Below are 23,304 nucleotides of genomic sequence, written 5' to 3' on the forward strand. Positions count from 1 at the left end.
AAATACTCAAATGTTAAACCCGAAAATCAACTTAAATTCACACCGTTTGTGTCGATTGGATCTGACGCGGCTTTTATTTTGAAAGGCCAAATGGCAGATTAGTGCGCAAACTCGGAGTTTCTTTTCGACAATTTAGCACAATTTAAAATGTCTTTTAAATATTCTTGAAAATAAAACATTAAACATACACTAAGAACAGTTAAAATATGTTTTTATATTGGAGCTGAGAAGTTTCTGGCCAACTTCTAATTTGTTTTTGCTTCACCCCTTAGAGCTGGAAAAACAAATATAATAAAATTCAGATATTGTTTTGGATGCTTGTGTGGTGGCAATCTAATCCTGTTTACAGTGTGTTTATACAAAACTTTGTCCTTTATTTCAAGTCACTGAAATTTGCAGAAAAATTAAGCAGAAAGGTAAAACAAGCAAACAAAAAACTGCACACATCCTTATCACAGTCTTTGCTTTTGCGAAAATGTGTAAAAGGATGCATATGGTCAACAATACACAGGTAGACTGAGTAGGCCAAGTAGACTCAGGAGGGTCCCAAATTTTGCACAAAAGTAACCTCTCACATTATACCAGCAGCAGCTTAAATTGTTGAAACAAGTATGTATGCATAGAGGATGGAGCCATGCATATATGTTATTTATGCCAAATGCTGAATCTGTAATTTGAATATTGAAGCAGAAATGAATACTCAGCCTCAGTTTATGGTTTTTACCTGACAGGAATGACACCGGGTATGGTCATCTGTACATTCAGAGATCCTCTTCTGCTTACCTTGGTCATAATGAGTGGTTATTTGAGTTACTAGTCTCAACCATTGTATTAAGGCTGATGATAGAAGGTGATTTGAACAACAACCCCAGGTGTATGTGGCTCAAATTCACCAGATACACAACAGGCATGGGGCTGATTACCAACAATGATGAGAGAGCGCCAATTGACAAATAACATAGTAGTGGATTCCTGAAGGTCCAAGAGAACAGACCCACCCCCCAAATATAAATCAGTGGTCAGGATGTGGAGATTAAATTTGTCTCTGTCCACCTCTCAGAGTACCTGACCTGGACCACTCACATCTTTACTGTCACTGGCAAGGCTCAACAATGTGTATACATCCCGAGGAAGGTTGGGCTACCTCAGAACCTAATTTCTGCCAGGATCCAGCTACATGCAATCAGTGGCATCTTTAAGACCTGGCACCAACAACAACACTTAAAGTGACTTAAATTTCCTACTTGTTAATGTTACCGTTAAGTGGCAGTCAAAAACATCTTAAGGGGTCTTTATGATAAGATTGAAACATTTATCACCTGGAACTTAGATGTTTCATCAAAAAATGTTACGAGTGTAGGTAATAATTCTGTGTCATACCAGAGTCATAGAGGAGAAACTAGGGAAATAACCATGACTTTATTCTGTTCAGGTGAAATTCACAATGAATTTGTAAAGAATACACAGACACAATAGAAACATCTTTATTGATCACAAACTAAATAAAAAACAACAACAACAACATGATTATTATTCTTTTCCAGTAGAGTGATCAACAAAAACAATATGTTTAAGAAAAGGTGATATTTAATTAACATAACTCACTACTTCACAATGTGACTTACGTGACTATTATCATAACCTCAAGGGTGTATAAGTCATATAATGTGTGTTTAAAACATTTTTCAAGTGTATCCCAAAAGAAAAATGATTATAAAACTTTAAAGAAAAAACACATTTTTACAGTTCACAGCTAAAAAAAACCCCCAAAAGAACAATGCCTTCACATAAATCTTCCCTGATGGTGTAAATTACACACAGGTAAATTAGTGTAAACAGCTTACTCACTTCTACCAAAATGTTACACTTTTGTTCTGTCTTTTGCTAGAGTCCTTAAAAAGAGTCAGAACAATAGGAAATATTCTTATCCAGCAACGGAAAAAAAATGTAAATGACCCGGAAGAAGTCACTGCACGTGTCTGCCTGCTCAATTTAGAAGCTCTGTTTAAACAAACAGAGGGAAAAACAGTAGCTTATATGTATTTTTGGCATTTCATTTTATAGGGAAGGCAACACTGGAGTCCATTACTACAACCCTCAGTGTTTTCCAACTTCATGCTAAACTGCTGTCCTGAGGAAAACTTGCCAAAATTGTCTTTACTGATCAGAACTGCAAGAAAGAGTACACCTGGGGGCAGTATAGAGTCAGCCCCCCTTTAGCCTGAATCTGGTCCCCTCTGTAGACTGTCAGTATCACAAAACTGAAAGGACTGCACTTAATTGCCTTATCAGATTATCTTACATTAAAGGATTCTGGACAGATTTCACATGAAAACAGCTCAAATTTGGTAGAACCTTACTGATGCATTACAGTTCAATGGCATCATGAACAACAGACAAATCAATGCCTCGTACACAAATACTGAAAATCATAACCTTCACGAAGGATTACTTCTTTCAGCAGTTTCTGTAATATCCAAAGGTGATAAAGTGTTAATAATAACAACAACAAAGAATACCCACACAGTGCCCCAGGTAGAGCAGTGAGTTCAGAAATGAGCAGTTTTGTCTTTTAGTCTTTACATGTGGCATCTTCAGGGACCTGACATCCCTCTGAAAGTTGCTTCGATTTGCTCCAGTGTCTTGCCCTTGGTTTCTGGGACGAAGACCATGGTGAAGATGACATTCAGGATGCACATAGAAGCAAATAGCCAGAAAGTTCCTGCACTGGTTAGAAGATTCTGCAAGGCAAATAGGTATCGGGGGGGGGAGCAAGAGAGAGCGAGCGAGAGAGAGAGAGGGGGGAAAGGCCACAGAGAACTATGTCAAAAACACTCAAAATATCCCGACTGCAGCGCAAATTCAATTCAAATTTTCATCCCTGCATCAAAATATGTTTTCACAGCTTCACAAATTGTCACTCATATGGATTTAACTGTTATTTTTCCATCCTCAGTATGTTGGAGAGGCTTCTCCAGGTAGCAGAGGTGGCCTTCAGCAATGAGACAGACAGCTACACAATCCAACATCCAAAGCCAATTTAGAATGACCAATTAATGTAACATGCAGTTTTTTGACCTCCAGGAGGAAGTTATACAAAGATATCGCTGTACAGTAATCTAGATGTTGGTGTAGAGTAAACTTTGTTTTTTAAATTCACAAATACAGATGGTTAAAAAAACAAAACAAAACTATAATCCTGTACAAAAAAATGAAACCCATTATCCTTTGAGCTGAGAATATCCAATCTAAAAGTGACAGCGCTTTGAGACAATACAGCGAACCTAAGCAGGCTATGGAGTGACTACTGACTACTTAAGCTGCTGTTATGGTTGGCATGTTGGTCACTGCTCAGTCTAAATGTGACATCAGACCCATAACTATTCATAAGGGTGCTTGTGGCACACTGGACGTGGTGAAGTCTTCTCGTAAACAACATGTTTTGCAACTCAGCGGAAAAAAAATTATACTAGAACAAGTCCAAAGAGGAAACAAAATAATTATGGTGGTTTGAAAGTTTTCTCCACAAAATCTCATCTTTTTTTGCTCCAGCTGTTACAGCTTTTCGCCTTTGTACCCTGGTTATCTCAATGTGCCTGTACTGACCCATCACTGAAACAGCAATAGACATTAAGCTTTTCAAACACTCATTTTTCCAGCCTGACTAAGTCAGGAGTCATGCAGCATTTGTGAGAGCAACAATGGTGAGCATAAATGGCCAGTTAAGTCTGTTATGACTGATGGCAAATTAGGGCCGTTACAACAACTATGTGTATACTGGACTAAATGCTTCCCTTAATATGCTCGTTAAGTAGGAATGCACTTCTCTGCAGCTCGTCTGGTGTTGGCAGGGAAGCTTTCTGGGAATAAACTATGTTTGATGGGGGCGAGTCATCAACATTTTGCCATAAGTCAGTGATGATGTGTTTCCAATGTGTTCTGCTATCTCATCACAACCATAATAACAAACAATAATGATTACTGTGTGACATCATTTTGACTTTCTGGTGAGTTACGTTATGCTAACTGTTCCAACAGGATCTTATTCCACATCCATTGAACCATTTGTGGTAAACATGCGGCCTATGTGCCAGAACCAGCCCAGCAAAGGGCTCTACTTTGTCCCTCGGATGGTGCTGCAAAGTGCAAAATTTGCAGTGAAGTCTTTTTATGGCATCTTAAGTAAACATTCTGTATGCTCATGTGTTCACTAAAAAAAGGATCCCAGATGTAAGATAAAATTTCACTTCTGTTTAATTAAATTTCACTTCTGTTTACAATCCTGGTTGAAATGTGGTTTTATGGATCTTTAACAGATTTGGTATTCTGTTCAACACTCACCATCATATCCTGGAAATTTTTGGTGACGACGAATGCTATGCTCCAGTTGGTGAGGACGCAGACAGCGCTGGCAACCCCCCTCACTTTCACTGGGAAGATCTCTGACATGACGAGCCACGGGATCGGACCCCAGCCGAGAGCAAAACCTGAACAGGACAGCAACAGTTATTAAAGTGGCATGGTCTGTTGGGGGAATACACCCACAAGTTTAACAAAAAAAATCCCCATCAGCAGCACTAATTTGTTTGGGTTTTGGAGTATTAAATGTAGGGCTGTTCGATATAACGATATAACGTCTAATGTTTCATTTTACGCTATCGCTTGTTTCGTGGTGTCGCAAAATAAACTGTTTACGGAAATAGTTTTTCATCGTTTTGATGGTCACTCCAGGATTTCTTAAAGTTCTCTCTTTCTCTTATATATAAAATAACCACACTACTGACGGACAAGCGACTGTTTGTTTGCGTTGTCGTTAGCAACAACGACGGTAAAACCATCGTGTGGCTCCGCCTTCCGCTTGTTTATTTTCCACGTAAACCTTTCACAAAAAAAGCTGAAGATCCTGTTGAGATTTTTCAAAATAAACTGAATCAGGTGAAATTGTATGTGGAGTGTTTACGGATGAGAAACTAAAAAGAGCCGATGGGTGCTTAAAAACATAAACCTTAGGACAGGCTTTTACCCTCAGCATGCCGTGTAATAAATACTCACAAAATTGTGAAAATTGCGGCCGTTTCAACTTATGTAACACTCGACTCCAGGTACAGCACTCCCAGCTGAAAACACTTCACGCAAGTTGCCCGAGATTCACAGAATTTACAGAAAATGTAAAACTTTTGTGATAAATATCGTCGTTTGGGACGATAAATATAGGATATATTAGGATATAGGATATGAGATTTTGGTCATATCGCACAGCCCTAATTAAATGTTTTGCAGATGACTGACAAATTTATCTTTGAATTTGTGATGGAATAGCCAAAGCCATTAAATATCCAAAGTTATTTGTATTAAGTATAAGGTAAGGAAAAGGTGTGAGGACTAAATCATTTTTGCATCTTGAAGTGGAGCTGATTGACCCATTTTTATATGCTGGAAAACTGACCTGTGATGAACACCGCTATGCTGGCCAGAGCCATCCAGGCCAGGTCACCATGGGGTTCTGGAAGTAAGGACATCAGGTAGAAGTAAACTCCAAATGCTGTGGTGCTGATGGCCATGGCAACACCTGTGTTATGAAATTACAATCAAGGAGGTGTCACAGAGAGATCTCAGGAATTATGGTTAATAATTACATTTAAAGATTCTGGCTACCTGAGATAATGAGAAGGACTTTCCTTCCAGCTTTGTCCATGATAAGCGCTGCTACTCCAGTAAAGACGACCTGAATGAGACCCACGATCACTGACGCCAGGTCACTTTGCTGCAGAATAATGAGAAAGACAGGTCTATAATGAATTTATGTTTTCACTGAAAACTTGTAAATTGATAATTTTGCTGTTGAATTCAATTTTCACCTCCAAGGGGAGAGCTTTCTATTAGTGTGTTCACTGAAATGTTTCGCATTTTGTTACACTAACTTGTGACTTTTGTTTTTAGCCCTACTCCTATTTCCCAAAAAAGCCTTTTTGGGAAAAGTGCAACGCGACAAATCCATTTTTGATAAAAAGGTGCCAGCACTGTCCTGTGAAGTCTTGCTCTTCTGCTCCTTCATCTGCTTTGTTTAGTGAGTGATAGAAAGAGCAGTAGCGCCTGTGAATGAGCTACCTTAAAATGTGCCTGTTCAAATATATTCTCAGCATAGAACATGATGGCGTTGATCCCGCTCATCTGCTGGAAGATCATCAGCATGATGCCAATCACCAGAGGCTTGTAGACACCAGGATCCTTCAGGTCAGACAGCTGGAATTTAGAGCCCTAGGAGGAAAACAGAATAACGTTGTCAATCATCAAGCCAAACTGCCAACATTTTCCCACAGTGGTTGAATTACAATTGAGGAGGGCAAAGGCACTGTGGCCAGAAATTCTTGTCTTATATCACCTGCTCATCACATGCTTCCTCAATGCGGGCGCACTCCCATTCGACAGGAGCGTCTGGTCCACGTAAGAAGCGCAGTGACTCCACAGCCTCCCTTCGCTTGCCCTGTGACAGCAGGAAGCGGGGCGTTTCAGGCATGAAGGACATAAAGACCATCAGCAGCGTCGGTGGGATGGAGCAGCAGATCGCCAACCAACGCCAGTCCATAAAGAGACCTGCAGGACAGGTTCACACACACTCAGGATGAGCCATTTCTACAGCTATTCCTCATCTTTTGTTTAAAGAGATGTGGAAAAGAAGTTTTAGAAGCCATTCATTTTAATTTTACAATAACAGGAACAAGGATATTTATTATATTTCAAAATCGGCATCTAAAGTGTTATATGTGCTCAGAGAAGGTTGTTAATTTTGGCCAAACAGGTAATCACTAAATCACTGAATGAGTTAAAAAATGTCTAACAGAGACATTTCCCCCTTTACCAAAAAAAAACAAAACAAAACAAAAAAAAAGCCTCAATAGAAATAAGCAACATTTCTTGTACATATGAAAGACAATTTGATTCATATGGCCTTTTAACAAATTCCATGATGTGATCCATCGCATCAAACCATGCAGCTGTTTTGAAACAACTTTGTCTTAACAGTGAGAACCATTTGAACTGACACTTTTAGTTTTTACTGAAGCCTCAAGGTTAGCATTTATACTGCCCCCATATCTAAGTGTTTAACACCAAACATTACAAGTGAGGGGCGGATTTAAGTGAGAAAGGCAATGCATGCTCACTGGGCAGCAACGTGTCAATATTAAGGTGAGCCTGTCCTAATGTGTACTCTTATGATCCTTCTGTATGCTAATGAGACAATAATTTATTCAATGAACATCATGTTATATTGAGGAAGACTTGAGGAGGCTAGTGACTGATACAATAAACTAATTAGGAACCTGTTTACTGAGGTTATAAATCAAATGAGCAATAAGCTATCTTTGCAACTGAGTAGTGAGCCCCTGCTGGCCATTAAAAGCATTAAAGGTTTAGCTTTATTTTTCAAACCTGGAGACTAGACCAGAGGTGGGCAACTCCAGGCCTCGAGGGCCGGTGTCCTGCAGGTTTTAGATGTGTCCTTGATCCAACACAGCTGATTCAAATGGCTAAATTACCTCCTCAACATGTCTTATAATTCTCCAGAGGCCTGGTAATGAACTAATCATTTGATGTGTGTGTGTTGACCCAGGGCGATATCTAAAACCTGCAGGACACTGGCCCTCGAGGCCTGGAGTTGCCCACCCCTGCTATAGACCAATGTAAAATGTCGCAGTTCCAACACGTGCTTTTTACTTCAGGTTTTTCCTGCATTCTTATACAATTGCCTTATTCCTTAGCATTTTCCTGTTTCTCAAACTTTATCCATAAGTTCTATTTGTCAAATGTTACCCAAGTTACCAGATTGTCTATGATACACAGTTAACATAATACTGTGTGTGTGTGTATACACACGTTTAGACGTCTTTGTAAGGACAGAAAATTGGGATGCTACTATACCTGTGGGGACCAACAGTCACTTATGGGGACAAAATGACCGTCCCCACCAGTCTGAAGGCATTTTTGAGGCTCATAATGTGGTTTTAGGGTCAGGGTTACAGTTAGGTTGTGGTTAGGTTTAGACTGAGGGTTAGGGTTAGGTATTCATTTTTCATGGTTAGGGTTATGGTAAGCAGCTAGGAAAAGCATTATGTCAATGACATGTCTCAATGTCTTCACACTTGAAAACAAGTGTGTGCGTGTGAGTGTGTGTGCCTCTCTTTCGATGTTTTCAGTACTTTAGTGAATACAGTTCTCGATTAAGCCAGTCTGCCAAGAATGAGAACAGAGCACCTTTTGCACAGGAACCATTTGTTCAGAGCGTTGAATAAAAAGAGGTTTGGGCTTGTCTTTTTTTGATTAGTTATAAAACTCAAGCGCACACTCTAAATTGATATGCAGAAAACTGAGTTTCAGTTTTTTTTTTTTTATTTGAGTAATTTTAGCTTTGGGGGGCACACAGAGGGATTATGGTCACGTCAAAATTCAGTCACAAGGCTCACACAGAGAAACAGGTTCTAAACCAGTTTACTGATCAACTGATTCATAAATAAATTATTCTATTTTTAACCTCATGATGTTATTCCGCAAGTTATCACTGCAAACTCTGATAGACCTTTGATACAATTCAAAAACCATATCTACCCACAACCAAACAGCTGTTTGACTGCAGTGTGACACAGTTGCTGTGTTTTGCACAGCAACTAACCTCCAGAGCACCACGAGACAAATCCACCTCTCAAAACATACCAGCTTTTATTAGGAAATCATGCACAGCACACAGCTAACAAGATTAGCCAGAAGCAGCCATTTTCACACAGGTCAAGCAGTGAGGCTGTTGTCTAAGAGGCAGCAGAGGAATCGGATCATATATGACGATGATCATGGGAATGCCACATTTGTTACATCATCTTTCAATGATTTGTAGGTTGTAAAACGTTGTTGTTATCTGACACTTTTTCTTGTATCTGACACTGCAGTTCTTGTAGCCATGTAGACTTTGCAAAGGGAGTTTTAAAGATGCCATAAAAACTTTAAACATCAGTTTCATACCTCCAAGATAAGCTCCCATGATGCCTATCACCACCATGAGCTGCACACAGGAGCCTAAAGTCCCACGGACCTTTTCATGTGCCATCTCAGAAATATACACCTGTTTGAGGGGAGACAAGGGAGAACATCAAAAATTCAAACCTTTAGTATACAGAACTGTTCTCTTAATGGTTTATAAAGCAAACACATATAATTTTGTTTATATAAAGTTAAGAGCACATTTATGATTCACATTTGAGAAGCCAAAGCCAACAAATGTTTGGCGTTTGAATGGACTGATCCACACTAACAATCATTTATGTTATTGAAGCAAAGGTGGTCTTATTCTGTTCATTTCTAGCTCCATATTTTTATTCTACAATGGCTTTGCATGATTCACTGTTCAAAACAATCCTTATTTATCTCACTGAGTGTAGGTGCCGCCCATCAGGTCATTCGGTGTCTGGCTTTCACACCATTTAAGGCCATGTGTCAGATTATACTCTCTAATTTTTAATCAGTGTTCAAGTGATACTGTGCAGCTACTTCTTAATCCCACAAAATGAAAGCATACCTTGTTTTTTCTGCCTGACATTTCAATTTACTGTCTAACAACCAAGTTTTTTGGAGATGGATTTTTTTCTTCTGGAATCAAACTGTCTAATCTTCACATCAACAGATGCCGGGTCAAATATTAAAGAGGCCTTTAATCTGCTTTTAAATGACATACCGGGACAACCAGCGAGGTGATGCCGCTGGCGAGGCCTGTCAGAATTCTGCCAACGTAAAACATCCACACGTTCTGCGCCGCGATGATGATGGTGAAGCCGGAGACAAATGGCAGCGCGCATAACATCAGACTGACCTTCCTGCCAATCTTCTCCACCATCCAGCCACCAATCAGCCCGCCCAACGCTGCTCCCACCGTCACTATGGACTGAAACACAGAACAGATCGTCAGCAATAAACGTTAATGAATTATTTGAACTTTATGTTGCATTTGATCAATTTTATTATTTTAAAAGAATAATTAAACAGGGTTTAACTATTTCTGTTGAGTTAACATCTGGACTATATTTTCTATTTTGCATTAGTGCCTATTTTGAAAAAGGCCAAAGCTCCGGCGCTTGCAGTATATAGACCAACTTTACACCAGTATGCCATGTAACACATGACCATATGTTTAAGTGAAATACTTTCAACGTATTTTAAAACAGACAGCTTGGCTTTAAAGGGTGCATATACTCTTTATACCCAACATTAAAAGGGCAAAAATTACACAGATCCTCTCATTACAGTGGACGGGACTTGAAATGAGTGCATCAGTGGGAAACCTCAGGTTAAGTGTTTTGGAGACAAAGTTCAAGAGGCAACGCTACGATAATTTGGGCATTTGCAGAGGAGGGATAGTAGATAAACTGAGCAAATGATGTTGAGGATTAGGCTCCCAGGCAGGAGAAAAATAAGGAAGATTCATGAACATAGTAAAGGAGAACATGCAGACGGTTGATGTGACAGAAGAGGATGTGATAGGGTGAGATGGAGGCAGATGAACTACTGTGGCAACCCATAAAGGAAGCAGTGAAAAGAAGAAGAAGATTACAGTATACTGGAGGCAAACCTTAGGTACTGCCATTCATGAAGATGTTACCTTTAACACGTATACACACAAAGCTGACTGCAGGTTGGGGAAACCTGCAGTCAGCTGAGACTGAAGGAGTGATGAAAAGATTCTCCCATTGAAATTGCTACGTCCGGATGAAAAGAATCAACCTTTTGGGGTCTCTATGGCTAGTTTCCCCATTTATCAGCTACTATACAGGAGGTGACTTCTTTTATAGCTACTCAACGGTGTGATTGTCCTAAGGCTTAGCATTAGAGTTGTGACTGTTATGGATGCCAGCTTCTATTATTTTAAACAATTAGACTAAACAATGCAGCCTCTCGTCCAAGTGTGGTCACTTCTGGCTCAACCCCCCCCCCCCCCAAAAAAAACCCAAAACAAAACACAAACATGGAGGCGGCCAAAATGTTACCACTGGGTTACCAAGAAGGGAACCTACAAACCACTAGGCACATGGCTTCAGTGTTGTGGCTGATCAGTATATTAAGTTGTTCCTTCAGTGACTCTTCCACCGTTTTATGTCATAAACTGTTATGACCATGATTATTGAAGCTCTTAAAATGTGCTAAAATGATTAATTTTAAACATACAGTGAACACATTTTAATTTCATCCGGCTCTTTCTTGTGTGTCTTTTTTACAGGATGTGTTGGATGAAATGAGATGTCACACAAATCTGCTGTTAAAATTGCCTGGCTGTCATCATACCCCAAACCAGGAAGCCTGGTTATCGTCCAGTCTCAGCCGAGAGTCCTCAATCTTGGTGAGTTCGGGGATGGCGGGAGAGCTGTATCCCAGCACGAACCCGAAGCTCATGGGACCCAGAACAGAGGCAAGTGTCGCAAGGTACAACTTTCGATTCTTCACTTTGCTGTGGAGAGAAAGAGGAACACAGATGAGTGTAGGAGGTAAAGGTCAGGTCTCACATATGATAGAAAGAAGCTCAGCCTCATTAATATGCTTCAGGGACAAAAGAGAGAATAATTTCTGCTTCTTCTTTTAAGCCTATAATATCATGGCATGGGTGACATGCATCATTTCTAACGGCTGTTCAGTCAGGAACACTGTAATCAAGAGAATACTGATTTGTATTTAAACTGGGAGAGCACCAGCAACAATAGGAATCCAGTACAGAATAGAGCAAGTATTACAAAAACTAGCAGATATGACTGTGATTAACTCGGACTAAGAATGAAAAAGCAGAGCTAGGATCACGGTGCTGCACAGTACTTTGCAGCTTTAGACTGAATGCAGGAAGAATAAAGCAGCTTTAATAGGACATGAGATTGTCTGTAAGCTCCAGTGAGTTTAAAGGGAGCATTGGGTGTACTAAATGATAATTGTGTCAGGGTTTGTAACATTATTTTGCAGATTTACATTAATATATAAAAAATGTAATTACATTAATGTTATTAAAACTTAAGAATATAAAAATAAAAGCTTTTTTGCCCCCACCCCCCACTTTACAGCTACAACACCAGTATGTGGTGTACCACATGACCATATGTTCAAGTCACCCTTGGACTGTTGGATACGAAAGCCGGTTTTGCAATCATCACTATAATTCAAACTAAAGGTGTTGAGGTCAGGCCAGTCAAGTTCTTCCACACCAAACTTGCTCATCCATGTCTTCATGGACCTTTCTTTGAGCCATGGTGGGCAGTACTGTTGGGACAGGAAGGGGCCCTCCTACAACTGTTACTGCAGTGTAGATCAGTATAAGCTTTCTGAAGCAGGAAACTCTGCATCAAATCACATGCTAAAATCTAGTTCTCAGAATGCTGATGTACTCGCTTTACTTCATTGTAGTGACGTTTTTCCAAAAGATATTCAGTCACTCTCTCTGCTGATGATGTATGCGAGTCTAAAATCCCTATATTTGTTCATAGCAACATGGTTTACATCATTTTCATCCTCATCAAACTTCTCCGTGCAGGACAGAAATGTGTCACTGTAGGATAAAGGCGATCACTCAGAAGAATATTGTATTGTATTGAAAAACCCATCCATGACAGCATACCACATCCCCCCAATGCAGAGGTGAAGGGCTCAGTGTTTTCCTTTAATTTGTCACTCATCTGTGTAATTCTTCTAGTAGCCATTGACTTTGGTCTAGGTCAACATAAAACAGTTGTTATCAAGCAAACTCCAGATTCTCCTCTGTGGCCCTTTCAGGTTCCAAATAAGCAAGCAAAAAGAAGCTAAGCAAAGATCAACTGCTTGTTCAGTATGCCATAATCTTTAAATTTAGTACACACACACACACACACACACACACACACACACACACACACACACACACACACACCCACCAATAAATTATGCTACACCGTTAAAACTAAACAAAGCAATAATATCCGTAATTAAACTGGTTTCCCTAAAACAGCAAGGGGAGAGTAAAAACTACAAGTCGGAAACATAATCTGCATGGTCTAGATAACTCTGTATATTTAGATGATACGTAAACCCTCTGAAATGATCTGCTGTGGTAGAGCTACACTGACCTCAGATAAGCATCTTGTTCAGACATGAGTCCTGTTGGATCTCCACCCTCGGCATCCAGCAGCCTTCTCCTCTCATCTTGGATGTCCATACCGACAGCAGTAGTAGCAATCTTTCCTGGTTTTTACCTCTGTTCACCTTTGACAATGATCACATGTCAGAAAGTAATTTAAAAATCCCCGAACAAAAGCTAGAAAAGCAGTCGAAGAAAGCGAAAAACCACCAGGACGGAATCAGAAAAAAGAAGAAGTTAGACCATCTGAGATATCCGTGAAGAAAATATCGGACAATTCAGCTGGAAAAAACAATGTGACCATTACCGAGAACATTTGCTTCTCACCGGCGGTTAACTTGCTTTGTCAACATTGAAGTCAGCTGATCGTCCTGTGTTCCTCTTATTTCCTGTTTCCCTGCGTGTAAGTAGTTTCACAGTAAAACTCCTAGTATGAGGTCTATCGCCCAAAACAGACTGCAGTCTCCTATCTTTATTAAAGCAAAGATAGAGTAACAGACACCTTTACTCTAAAAATTAAACTCACTTTAATTTTTAACGTTTTACGAAGACGGGCAGATATTCTGGTTAATCGCGGTCATTCCTTCAGAATTAGTTAAAGCTCATTCCTTTAAGCTAGCAGATACGTAGCGTTACACAGTTCATTAATTTTTGCATGTGTTTTAATTTTACTTTATAGCTACAGCTTATTAAAAGACGTTAATGTTATTTATTTTGCATTTTAACATGGCGAAAAAACAGGAAGGAAGCGATCTCTCGCTTACGATTTGTTTCCAAAATAAGAGCTTCTAGGAGTGTTGAAGTTGGTTTCCATGGCGACCCTCGGATTTTCAACATTAGGCAACAACTTTATACAAGCAAAGCAAAAAATAAAGGTCGTAAAAGTGACTGCGTAAGTGTAAAACAGCTCGAAACAGCAATTTCAGTGACGCAATGGACACATCTGAGGAGACAGATGACCAAACGGTAAAAAGTGACTGAAAAGCAACAGTGAAAATGTAGACAGGCCCAGCCTGTTGGTTGTGTATAAAATATGTTTGTTTCATTTATGATGCCTGAGCTAGTTAACTAGCACAAACCCAGGTTAAATAACGTTACGGCTACTGAGTGAACATTGAAAGTGACGCAAAGTGTTTTTAGGTTGGAGTAAGACTTGTAATTTAAAAATTTTAAATGCATAACAGCACACAATAAATGTTTTCCACTACCTTAATAATAGCCTCACTAATAAACTGTTATGTGATGTTGTCGAGATAAAACAGTGTGCCACCTCAGAAAAAGTGAACTGAAATCTTTTGATTGTCCACCTCCAGGATGCAGAGCAGAGTTTTTTCCCCACTGCTGTATCAGAAGAGGAGCTGGTTGAGGCCAAAAGAAAAAACAGCCTAAAACGGCTGTTTGGCTCCAGTAAAATATTTCTTCACACAGAAAAATCCTGTCAAAGACCAGACCTGCAGGGCAGCCTCATCATTCAGAGCAAGGCCGCTGAGCAGTGAGAATCAACAGTGACTGATACCTATGTGTCTTGAATACGTACAGCAGTACATTTAAAATGGTGTTATACTTCTTATTATAGTCATTATTTATGTTATATTGGGCCTTTGTGCTTCATCTAAGTTCATCCTCTGTGTGGAATAAGTTGTTTTAGCTCCCTTCCACTTCCTTTAAAACCAAATTGTGTCTGATTACCTTCCACTTATATATAGACAGTTTATTGAATTTTAAGTATTTTCATTGTTAAGTAATATTTGTTTTTGTTTTTGTTATTGCAGTTATATAAATGGGGAAGAGGCAATGGGGAAGTCTCAGTATGAGAGGGCTGTCATCTGCTTCTCCAAAGCCATCACTCTGCAGCCACAACAGGTCACCTTCCACAGTGGTCACACAAGATGTTGCTGATTTTCCTGTAAAATAGATCAGATGAGGCTTTTTTTTTAACATAACCGTTAGTTATGCTTTCTGGATATTATGTATGCATCTCTTTTCTGGCCTGCGTCTTATCCTCTCTATATTGTTATATCCTGTGATATTACATGTTCTAGGTTCAGCTATATGTGAGCCAGGCAGAGGCCTACCTACAGCTGTGTGACTTCCAGTCAGCAGCAGCCTGTTACAAACAGGCCTGGCTCTTGGAGCCTGGAGCCTTCGAGGATCGTTTGGCCTTCATTTACTATCTGCAGGTAGAAGTATTCGCAGGGTCCAATGATGAAGACTTGTCATGTCGTTTCTTATTTTCTGTCATGAATATACTGCTACAATGCTGGATACAAGGTCTGAACACTCAGTTTCAGAAAGTTTTTTTTCTATTTGAGGATTTTTATTCGGGTCATCTCAGGACACGACTCTAGCTGTGAGCACCTCTTAAGTAAAAAATAATTGAAAAGAAAAAAACATGTTATTTTCTGTTTGATTTAAAGTTGTTGACATGAAAAATATTGCATATTGTTTGACAGTGTTTCTCTCAAATATACGTTCATTATATCATATATCTCCTTGGAATCTAAGTTTATTCTACATAGAACTGAGCTTATACTTAGTTCTAGTGGCTGAGTCAAACTCAGCCACAGGCCTGGCAGATCAGCTGATCTTAGTGCCAAACTACACACCCAAGTTGCAAATCTCATATAGCATGCACTAATTTACCTACTGCTGCCAATGTATGCCTCCTTGCAACCCACCTACCATCCAGGTTCTCTGTTTCCTTCTGTTTATGAAATAATCAAGGTTATATTTGTTGTCATTAATGCCTGTTCTGTTCTATGAGAAGGGTTTTTGTAGCGGTTTTCCTTGCCTTTAGCCTCCATGGAAAGGCGGGGATGTATACTGCTGCAGAGCAGAGCAACCAAACATTAATTACTACAGTTGAAATAAGAATCCTATCTTAATTTAAGTGGGCATTAGAGAACTATCCTAACATAGATCCCTCTGCCTCTTGTTGTCCCAGGGTCAGTGTTTGTTCGACCAAGGTTTTTTTGTAGATGCACTGGAGGCTTTCAGCAAAGCTGCTGAGGTGAAACCGGGTTGCAGAGCTCACAAGGTCAGAAGGTCAGGAGCCTGAGCCATAACATCTAGACTGAAGTACAATATATGTTTAGTGTCTAAGTTACCTTATAGTTCCCTTATAATTGATTTGAGCATTTGTTATTCGTGTACAGAAGGTAAAAGATTAATAACAAGTCCCCAAGAGTTCAAATGTGAAATTAACAAACATACATATACTTTGCATCCCAGCTTGGCCTGTCTGACAGCTTTAGGTCGCCACACTGACTGTCTGAAGCTGGTAAATGACTGGATGGCATCAGAAGGTCCCACCTCTGACCTATACATCCTCAGAGCCCGACTGCACAAAGAGCTTAACAAGGTCACATCTCTTACACCTCTCTGTATAACCTATGTAAAAATCGCAACATTTTGCGTTTTGCATTCATGTTCACGATATTTTAATACCAAGATTCTTTGACTGATCTCTGTGTAATGGCCCAATGTACTAACTATAGCTACAGAGCAGGACAGAACATGCAGCATTACAAAACATAGGCTGTAAAAAACAGTTGAAATTGGGAACTGAGGCTTCCACAAACTGATTTTGGCAAGAATAAATCAGCAATAAGAGAACAAAGTGCTGAGGTTGTGGATCCATGGATGCCTCTCATGTAAGATCTTGTCTGTCATCACATTGTAACCACAAAGATATCATGTGGTCTCAGTTAGTGTTCAGCCAAGCGGAAAAAAGTCATATGAAATGTTTGTGTAAATGCTAAGTGATGTTGTAGATTAGTGTCTACAAACAGTATACACTAATGTTGCTATCATAATGACTGCTGCAATAAAACAGCCAGATTTGGCCAGATTTGCAGTTTCTGCTATTTCCTATTTCCTCAATCTTTAAGTGTTTAAGTTTCATATCAGATATAACCTGCAAACTTTCTCGAGATGAAATGTGCTTTAATTCTCAACAATGTCATTTAGTCTGGTTTTTTTTTACTTCTGAAGATCTCATCACTTCAAGTCAATATAGTGTTCTAAGTATACTTTGTCTACTGTTTAACATTTATGATTAAACCAGCAGAAACTTTCTTCTTCTATCCAGACATCAGTTTGTTATCATGACGTGCAGTTGGCGTTGGCGTTGAACCCGACCTGTCCGGTGGCTGGAGCTCTGCAACTCCAGCTGCGGGAAGCGAGTGAACAGGCGAGACAAAGGGCTGTGGACAAAGCTTTGTGTGGAGAGTTGCCTGAAGCCCTTTGCATGATTAATATCGCTCTAGCCAACAGCCCAGAGGACGGAGGCCTCTACCTGTTCAGGTGTTTCCAGCCAATGTGTAGACCTTAACAAAATCTGTTTTGGGACTGTTACACAGTGGAATGTTGACTTGCTGACATGTATTTAATTCAGCTGAATGCTATTCCCTTGCATTTGCAGAGGGACTCTGTATAGACGGATGAAGAACTTCATACCAGCCATTGAGGATATAATCCAGGCTGTGGAGCTGAGTGGAGAAGAGGAGAAGGAGGGACAGCAGGAAATCAGGAGTCAGAAGGTGGAGGTCAGAGATGATAAGGCTGAGAGTTGCTCTGTGCAGGAGGAGGCGCAGTTTCAGCTGGCTCTCATCTACAATGATTTTGCCGTTCAGTGCTTTTGCAAAGGTCTCTACGCAGAGGCGACTCTGCTTCTCAACAAAGCCATTGAGGAAGAGAAGGGCCAGGCAGGCCTGTACGTGAACCGAGGAGGTGAGGCTGTGACACCTGACCTGTCTGTGTGTGAGTCCTCTGCTCTTTTCACCCATGCAATGAAACCCCAAATGTTCTTAGATCGAGCACCCCCCAAAATACTGAACATCTTCTTTGACTCACCTCAACCTTTAATCAGATCTCTGATGGAAATGTAAAACTTAGATAAATTATTTCCTGCTTTTTGTTTTCTTTTTCTGTTGATTTCCTTGTTCCTTGTTGTTGTTGATTCACATCAACAACTTTTCTTTGACTGTCTGATAGACACCAGTTTTTTAACATATACACATAACTGCAATCTCATAGCATGATTTTAATAATTAATATTCATTACCTACTGAAATGCTCATGTTTGTGCTCTCTTTTTTTAAATGCATTATATATTTATTATATACATCCCATGTACAGTTCTTATGAAAGGGGAAACTCTGTTATTTCTGCTGTGATACTGTCCATTTTACATAGGAGTTTATGGCAGTTGACTCACTCTTGGAGTCAGCCTCAAGTGGCCATTGGAGGAACTGCAGCTTTTGGCCCTTCAGCATTGGCTTTGGCACTCAGCCCCAGAGATTGCTGCTTGCTCTAAACATTATTGATTTGAGTTGAATGTAAGAAAACTAATGTCGAATGTTGTGTGCAAAGTATGTTTGATGTCCCCTTCCGAGTGATTGCCTGGACAACAACTTTGCATGATCTCAAAACCTGTTATGACATTTTTGAGAATTAATGTGTGGAAATTTCTACTTTCTGTGCAAGCGCACATTCATATTCAGCACTTTGGAAGTTTGAGTAATGCGACAGCCAGAACGTGAGGCTTTAAAGCCAAAAGTACACCTTAAACTTGACGAGCTTTTGTCATGGATCATCAGCACTGTGAATCAGGGTATTTAGTCAAAGAGGATCTTACACTGAGTGTCCTTCTAAGTGTTTGAGTTGAAGCATGTGACTTCCTGCACAGTAAAAGAGGCAAAACATCTAATGTGACAGGGGAAACTTGACAAACCAGATTTTTAGGCAGCAAGACTGAAGAGCTGCTCCAACTGAAGATCATGCACTGTTTTTAGAGTTTCACCACTCTACACTCTCCATCAGGAATGGATGGGGATAAAACACAATTTAATAGCCATGTATTTGGATAGCCCCTGTATCTCACATCTTACTATGTAACACCAGGGTGATTGGAAATGAATGGTTCAGCGACAGTAGTGCGTTGAGTCTGTTGGCAATACATATGCAGCTTCAGACTGCAGAGAGCATCTGCTGTCAGATGCGGGCTGTATAAAAAATATGTTGTACAACCGGTCTGTGGGCCAGTTATGCTTACGCTGTTGTTGGTCCATTAACCAGTGTCAGAGAAGAACAGACATATCACATGCAAAAAGGTGATGTGAAATGTTAAAAACAGTGATGTTTTTTCTTTTTTTTTGTTGTTTCATACTTTTCCCATTCCTGGTGATCTCCACTGAGACTCCTCTCCCTATTCTGGCCCACTGTCAGCTAATCAGCGTTTGATTGATGCACACTGTCATTCATGTCGAGCAACATGCAGTTGGGATTTTGGAGGACTGCATGGGAGCACGTTTGCAGTTGTTCAAAACCCCTCTCCGTCTCTCTGTAGGCTTTCTAAAGGGAAATCCCTCCATAAGCTAACACAACCACGGGAGCATAAGTTACACATGAATCCTTCTTGGATTTCAGTTCATTCCCAAGCCCTTTGCTAAACATCATCCCACTCCCACTACCCTGTCTTTCATTTTCCCTCTCATTGTTATATCCAGGGGCATTTGGAGGATTTTTGTTAAATGGGGTGGCACAGAGAGGAGGGGGAATGAGGCTGAGGCGAGCAGCACTGGAAAATGAAGCCAGTTCAATAATGCCAGGCGCTGGAGTTGGGGACTTTGTTGATATGTTTTGGCCACACGTGTTCCCTCAGAGAGAATCATCACTGAAAAACAACACAAAAATAGTTTCCTGTCATCATATGATGAAACATTTTGATCCTTCTGGATTAGACTGAATGGTTTGAAGATGATGTGAATCATTTGCTTGGCCTCTACAATTACCCAGCTGAGTGCCTGTGGGGAGATTGTGGACCAACATGTGAGACCCAACTCTCTCAGCATCAATCAAACACCAAATATGGGAATATCTGTAGGAAGAGTGGCGTTCATCGTGTTAGGGTTTTGTTTTTCACCTGTCTTTACATCATCAAAGCAGCTATTATGAAAATTAAAACCAGAGTTAATGTGTGTAAAGTTAATGAAATATTGACACTAAATGCTTAACTGAGGAACCATTTTGATGCTTATATGTGTATGTCAGACTGTTTCTTTAAGCAGAGTTATTGGCACTATGCTCTGGCTGACTACCGGCAGGCTGAGGAGATGATGCAGCCAAAAGACCCTGCTGTCCGCCTCCGCCTCGCTGTCATTTACAACACGCTGGGATCTTTGTGTTTCCAGGATGGGTCAGAACCACACGGAGAACATCCCATTAACACCCACACAGAGAAACTTATAAAGTCAAGTTATCAAATGTCACTTAGCTGATATACTGTTGAATGTGTGTGTCTGGATCTGCAGGCGTTTCCAGGAGGCAGTCGATATGTTTTCTCTGGCCATCCAGCACAACCCCGCCTCTAGCCATTACTACGAAAGCAGATCGAAGGCTTTTCGAAAGCTGCTGAACCTGAGCGGGGCCAGGCAGGACTTCATCTGCATGCTGATTCTGGACCCCACCCACGAGGAGGTCTCAAATTCTTTAATCTTTTGTGGTTTTCAGTAAAGCCACATTTCATTTCAAAAGATTTCATTCAATAAGATTAACACAATGTCTGACAGAGCCCTTAGATAAGGAGAAGACATGACACTCAAATAACCCTGAATGGAAGTTGTTTTAATGTGAACAGTCATCCCAGCCCAACACTAAAGGAGCCAATTAACAGCTAAAATAAGGAAGTTAATGGCTGGTCATCTGTTAATTTCTAATCAATTAATAAGAAACTTTAAAACCTCTTGTGGGATAAACATTTACTGAAAACAATTTCAAAAGTTTTATCAGTAAAACTTTACTGATGCATTTCATTTTAATATTTTAAAATCTTGTGTTAATTGTGTGTGTCTGTTTGTGTAGGTGGCTGCTATGCTTATGAGTCTGTTCCCTGGCTGCAGGGTCTCTGATGTATTGTCCAGCCCAAAAGGACAAGCGATCAGAGCTCAGCTGATGGAAACCATGCAGAGCTGTAGCTCCTCCTCTGATCCACAAAGGTCAGAAACATGGAGGTTAATTTGAAGGCTGGATGATACCTGACATTGAGGTAGCTGACAAAGTCAGTCTTTCGTTGTCTTGTGTTGAATTTTGTTCTTAGACTGAGTGAGAAGCTCTGCAACATGACTCTCACTAATGAGAGCACAGCGAGCCAATCAAAAGAGCCAAGTAAAGAAGGCAAGGAGCTGGAGCTGTGTGTGAACAAAGAGGAGATGCAGATAACTGTGAGGAGCCTCCTCCAGGTACCGAGCAGGACTTCATTTATTTTAGAAGTTCAGTTCTTTAAAAATTCTACTCAGATAATTTAAGTAATTTTCAGCTACAAATCAGTTTTGATCTTTTTTGCAGTGACTTCACAGCTGTTCTGTGTTATTGTGCAGCAGGTCAGCCGTTCATTCCTGACACTGCATCGCTAAACCACACTGGGACGTGTCTCACTACACACCACCTACCATCCATCAGTGCGTCTGTAAACATGAGAGGATGCAGTGCTGCAGAGTTGGCCTGTTTGGGTTCCACATCTGAGAAATGACAGCAGGAATACAGAGAGTGGAACAACCATCATCAGCTGTAACTCTGTGTTTTCCTGTTATTTAGAATTACACAGGAGTTTGATGATCGAGAGAATCATTTTTAACAGTGCCCGATGAAAACGTGCTTCCAGATACATCGGCTGTAGATTGATATCAGAGTTTAAAATCCCAGTTTCACTGATAGCTAGTGCATATTTTTGTATTTGTACTTTTTCTTTTAGTCGTTCCTTCTGCTTTATCAAAATCTATGAGACACAGAAAAGGTAAATGTCATGTCAGTCAACAAGGCTGATATCAAACAACGTATCAGTTCATCCCTGCACAAAATTGTGTATAACTGTGTTCCTTATAATCAAGAAAAGTACAACAATTCATGTGCCTTAAGGAAAAAGTATTTCTGTTCATCTAGATGTAGCGTTTATTAGTAGGAGAAACATTTCATCACTCATTGAAATGACTTCTTTGGTCTCAGAGACGACATTCTTTTTGTTGGTCAGCAGGGGTCAGTGTTTATCTCACTGCAAATACTGCATTCAGATGAACAGGATCACTTTTCTAGGATTTTTTTTACCTGGATACATCACAACAAACCCTTCATATGAAGATGCTGAATAAAAATTAGAAAACTGCAGTTTCATGCCTGTTGAGAAGAACATAAAGGATACTAGGCATGTTTATTTTTTGTGAATAAAACCTTTACATGAACCTAAAGTTTAATACATATAGCTGCTGCTACAAATACAACTATGATTTCTAAATTATAGATGCTGTTTCTACACAGGTCTTCTATACAGTATTTACGGTTTGGAGATAGGCTCTAAAGATTAATGTTGCACAGCTTAGTATCTGACCAGAAATGTAACGTGGTTTCCCCCTTTTAATTTTACACGGACTGGTACTTAACATTGTTATACTCTAATTGTGCACTCAGTGTGGTTCATACAGCATTTTGTTGTATGCCTTTATGGAGTTTGTATCTATCAAGCCCACAGTTACACTCTAATGGATGCATTTAGGTCTAAATTAGGTTTCAGTATCTTGCTCAAGGGCACTAAGACAAATTTACTGGAGAAGCCAGGGATCTTTATAAAATAATTAGTAGATGACCTGTTCTACTTCCAAGTGAGTGGCAAAAATGATTTTGCAAAATGTGATGTTACTGTAAAATTGGTCCCAGACCTTTTGATAATTAAATGTCACAGTCAAGTTATTAATGTTCAACAAACAGAAATTTTGAAATTTTCTCATATTTAGTGCAAAAGTTATTGGGTTATGACCAAAAATGGGGTTAGTTTTGGGAGGCCACAAAGTCAAACTGCAAGATCAGCTGAAGTGAATTCTAGCCCAGAGTGAGTGATTGGTCTGCTTATAGCTGAAAGTACAGCTGTCATATAGTCAGATATGGGTGTGCTGTTTAAACTTAGTCTGCCTACAGCTGTGCTGTTTCTCTCTTAATAAATGTCACTTGTGTTGTCACTGGTATGTGCTCTGTTCTGTGCTTAACTGGAGTGCATACAGGCAAAAATAAATTCTTACAGATAAAAAGGAGGACCTGACTGAAATGTGTTTGTTTAGGTCAAAGTGGCCTCCGACATTAATTTTTGACTACTAAAATCTAATCGGTTCATTCGTAAGTCCAGGAAG

At 39.9% G+C, this 23,304-nt stretch overlaps 2 protein-coding genes across 10 annotated transcripts; one reads left to right on the plus strand and one right to left on the minus strand.

The window, feature by feature from the left end:
* Positions 1-1,470: 1,470 nt before the first annotated feature.
* Positions 1,471-13,254, minus strand: slc2a8 (solute carrier family 2 member 8). The gene is made up of 10 exons (XM_023152552.2): positions 13,119-13,254; positions 11,323-11,485; positions 9,722-9,928; positions 9,013-9,112; positions 6,383-6,594; positions 6,109-6,258; positions 5,656-5,764; positions 5,447-5,569; positions 4,342-4,487; positions 1,471-2,741 (listed from the first exon to the last, which is right to left on the minus strand). Exons 1-10 carry the CDS (start codon positions 13,205-13,207, stop codon positions 2,595-2,597), a joined length of 1,446 nt encoding a protein of 481 aa, XP_023008320.1. The 5' UTR covers positions 13,208-13,254; the 3' UTR covers positions 1,471-2,594.
* A 186-nt stretch (positions 13,255-13,440) lies between these two features.
* On the plus strand, positions 13,441-23,209 carry LOC101487180 (tetratricopeptide repeat protein 16). 9 transcript variants are annotated; one of them, XM_076891173.1, is made up of 14 exons: positions 13,748-14,095; positions 14,443-14,621; positions 14,902-14,992; positions 15,172-15,309; positions 16,074-16,174; positions 16,361-16,490; positions 17,220-17,434; positions 17,553-17,676; positions 17,764-17,890; positions 20,183-20,327; positions 20,443-20,608; positions 20,993-21,126; positions 21,228-21,369; positions 21,508-23,209. In XM_076891173.1, the coding sequence occupies exons 1-14, from the start codon at positions 14,063-14,065 to the stop codon at positions 21,541-21,543; spliced, it is 1,761 nt and encodes a 586-aa protein (XP_076747288.1). In that variant the 5' UTR covers positions 13,748-14,062; the 3' UTR covers positions 21,544-23,209. The 9 variants fall into 9 exon arrangements, with proteins under 9 accessions (XP_076747291.1, XP_076747286.1, XP_076747288.1 ...); XM_076891174.1 differs by having other exon boundaries at positions 17,553-17,670; XM_012920322.4 differs by having other exon boundaries at positions 13,751-14,095; positions 17,764-17,860.
* The last annotated feature ends 95 nt before the right edge of the window (positions 23,210-23,304 follow it).

The sequence above is a fragment of the Maylandia zebra genome, linkage group LG12 (assembly GCF_041146795.1).
Source record: "Maylandia zebra isolate NMK-2024a linkage group LG12, Mzebra_GT3a, whole genome shotgun sequence".
Classification (NCBI taxonomy): Eukaryota; Metazoa; Chordata; class Actinopteri; order Cichliformes; family Cichlidae; genus Maylandia; species Maylandia zebra.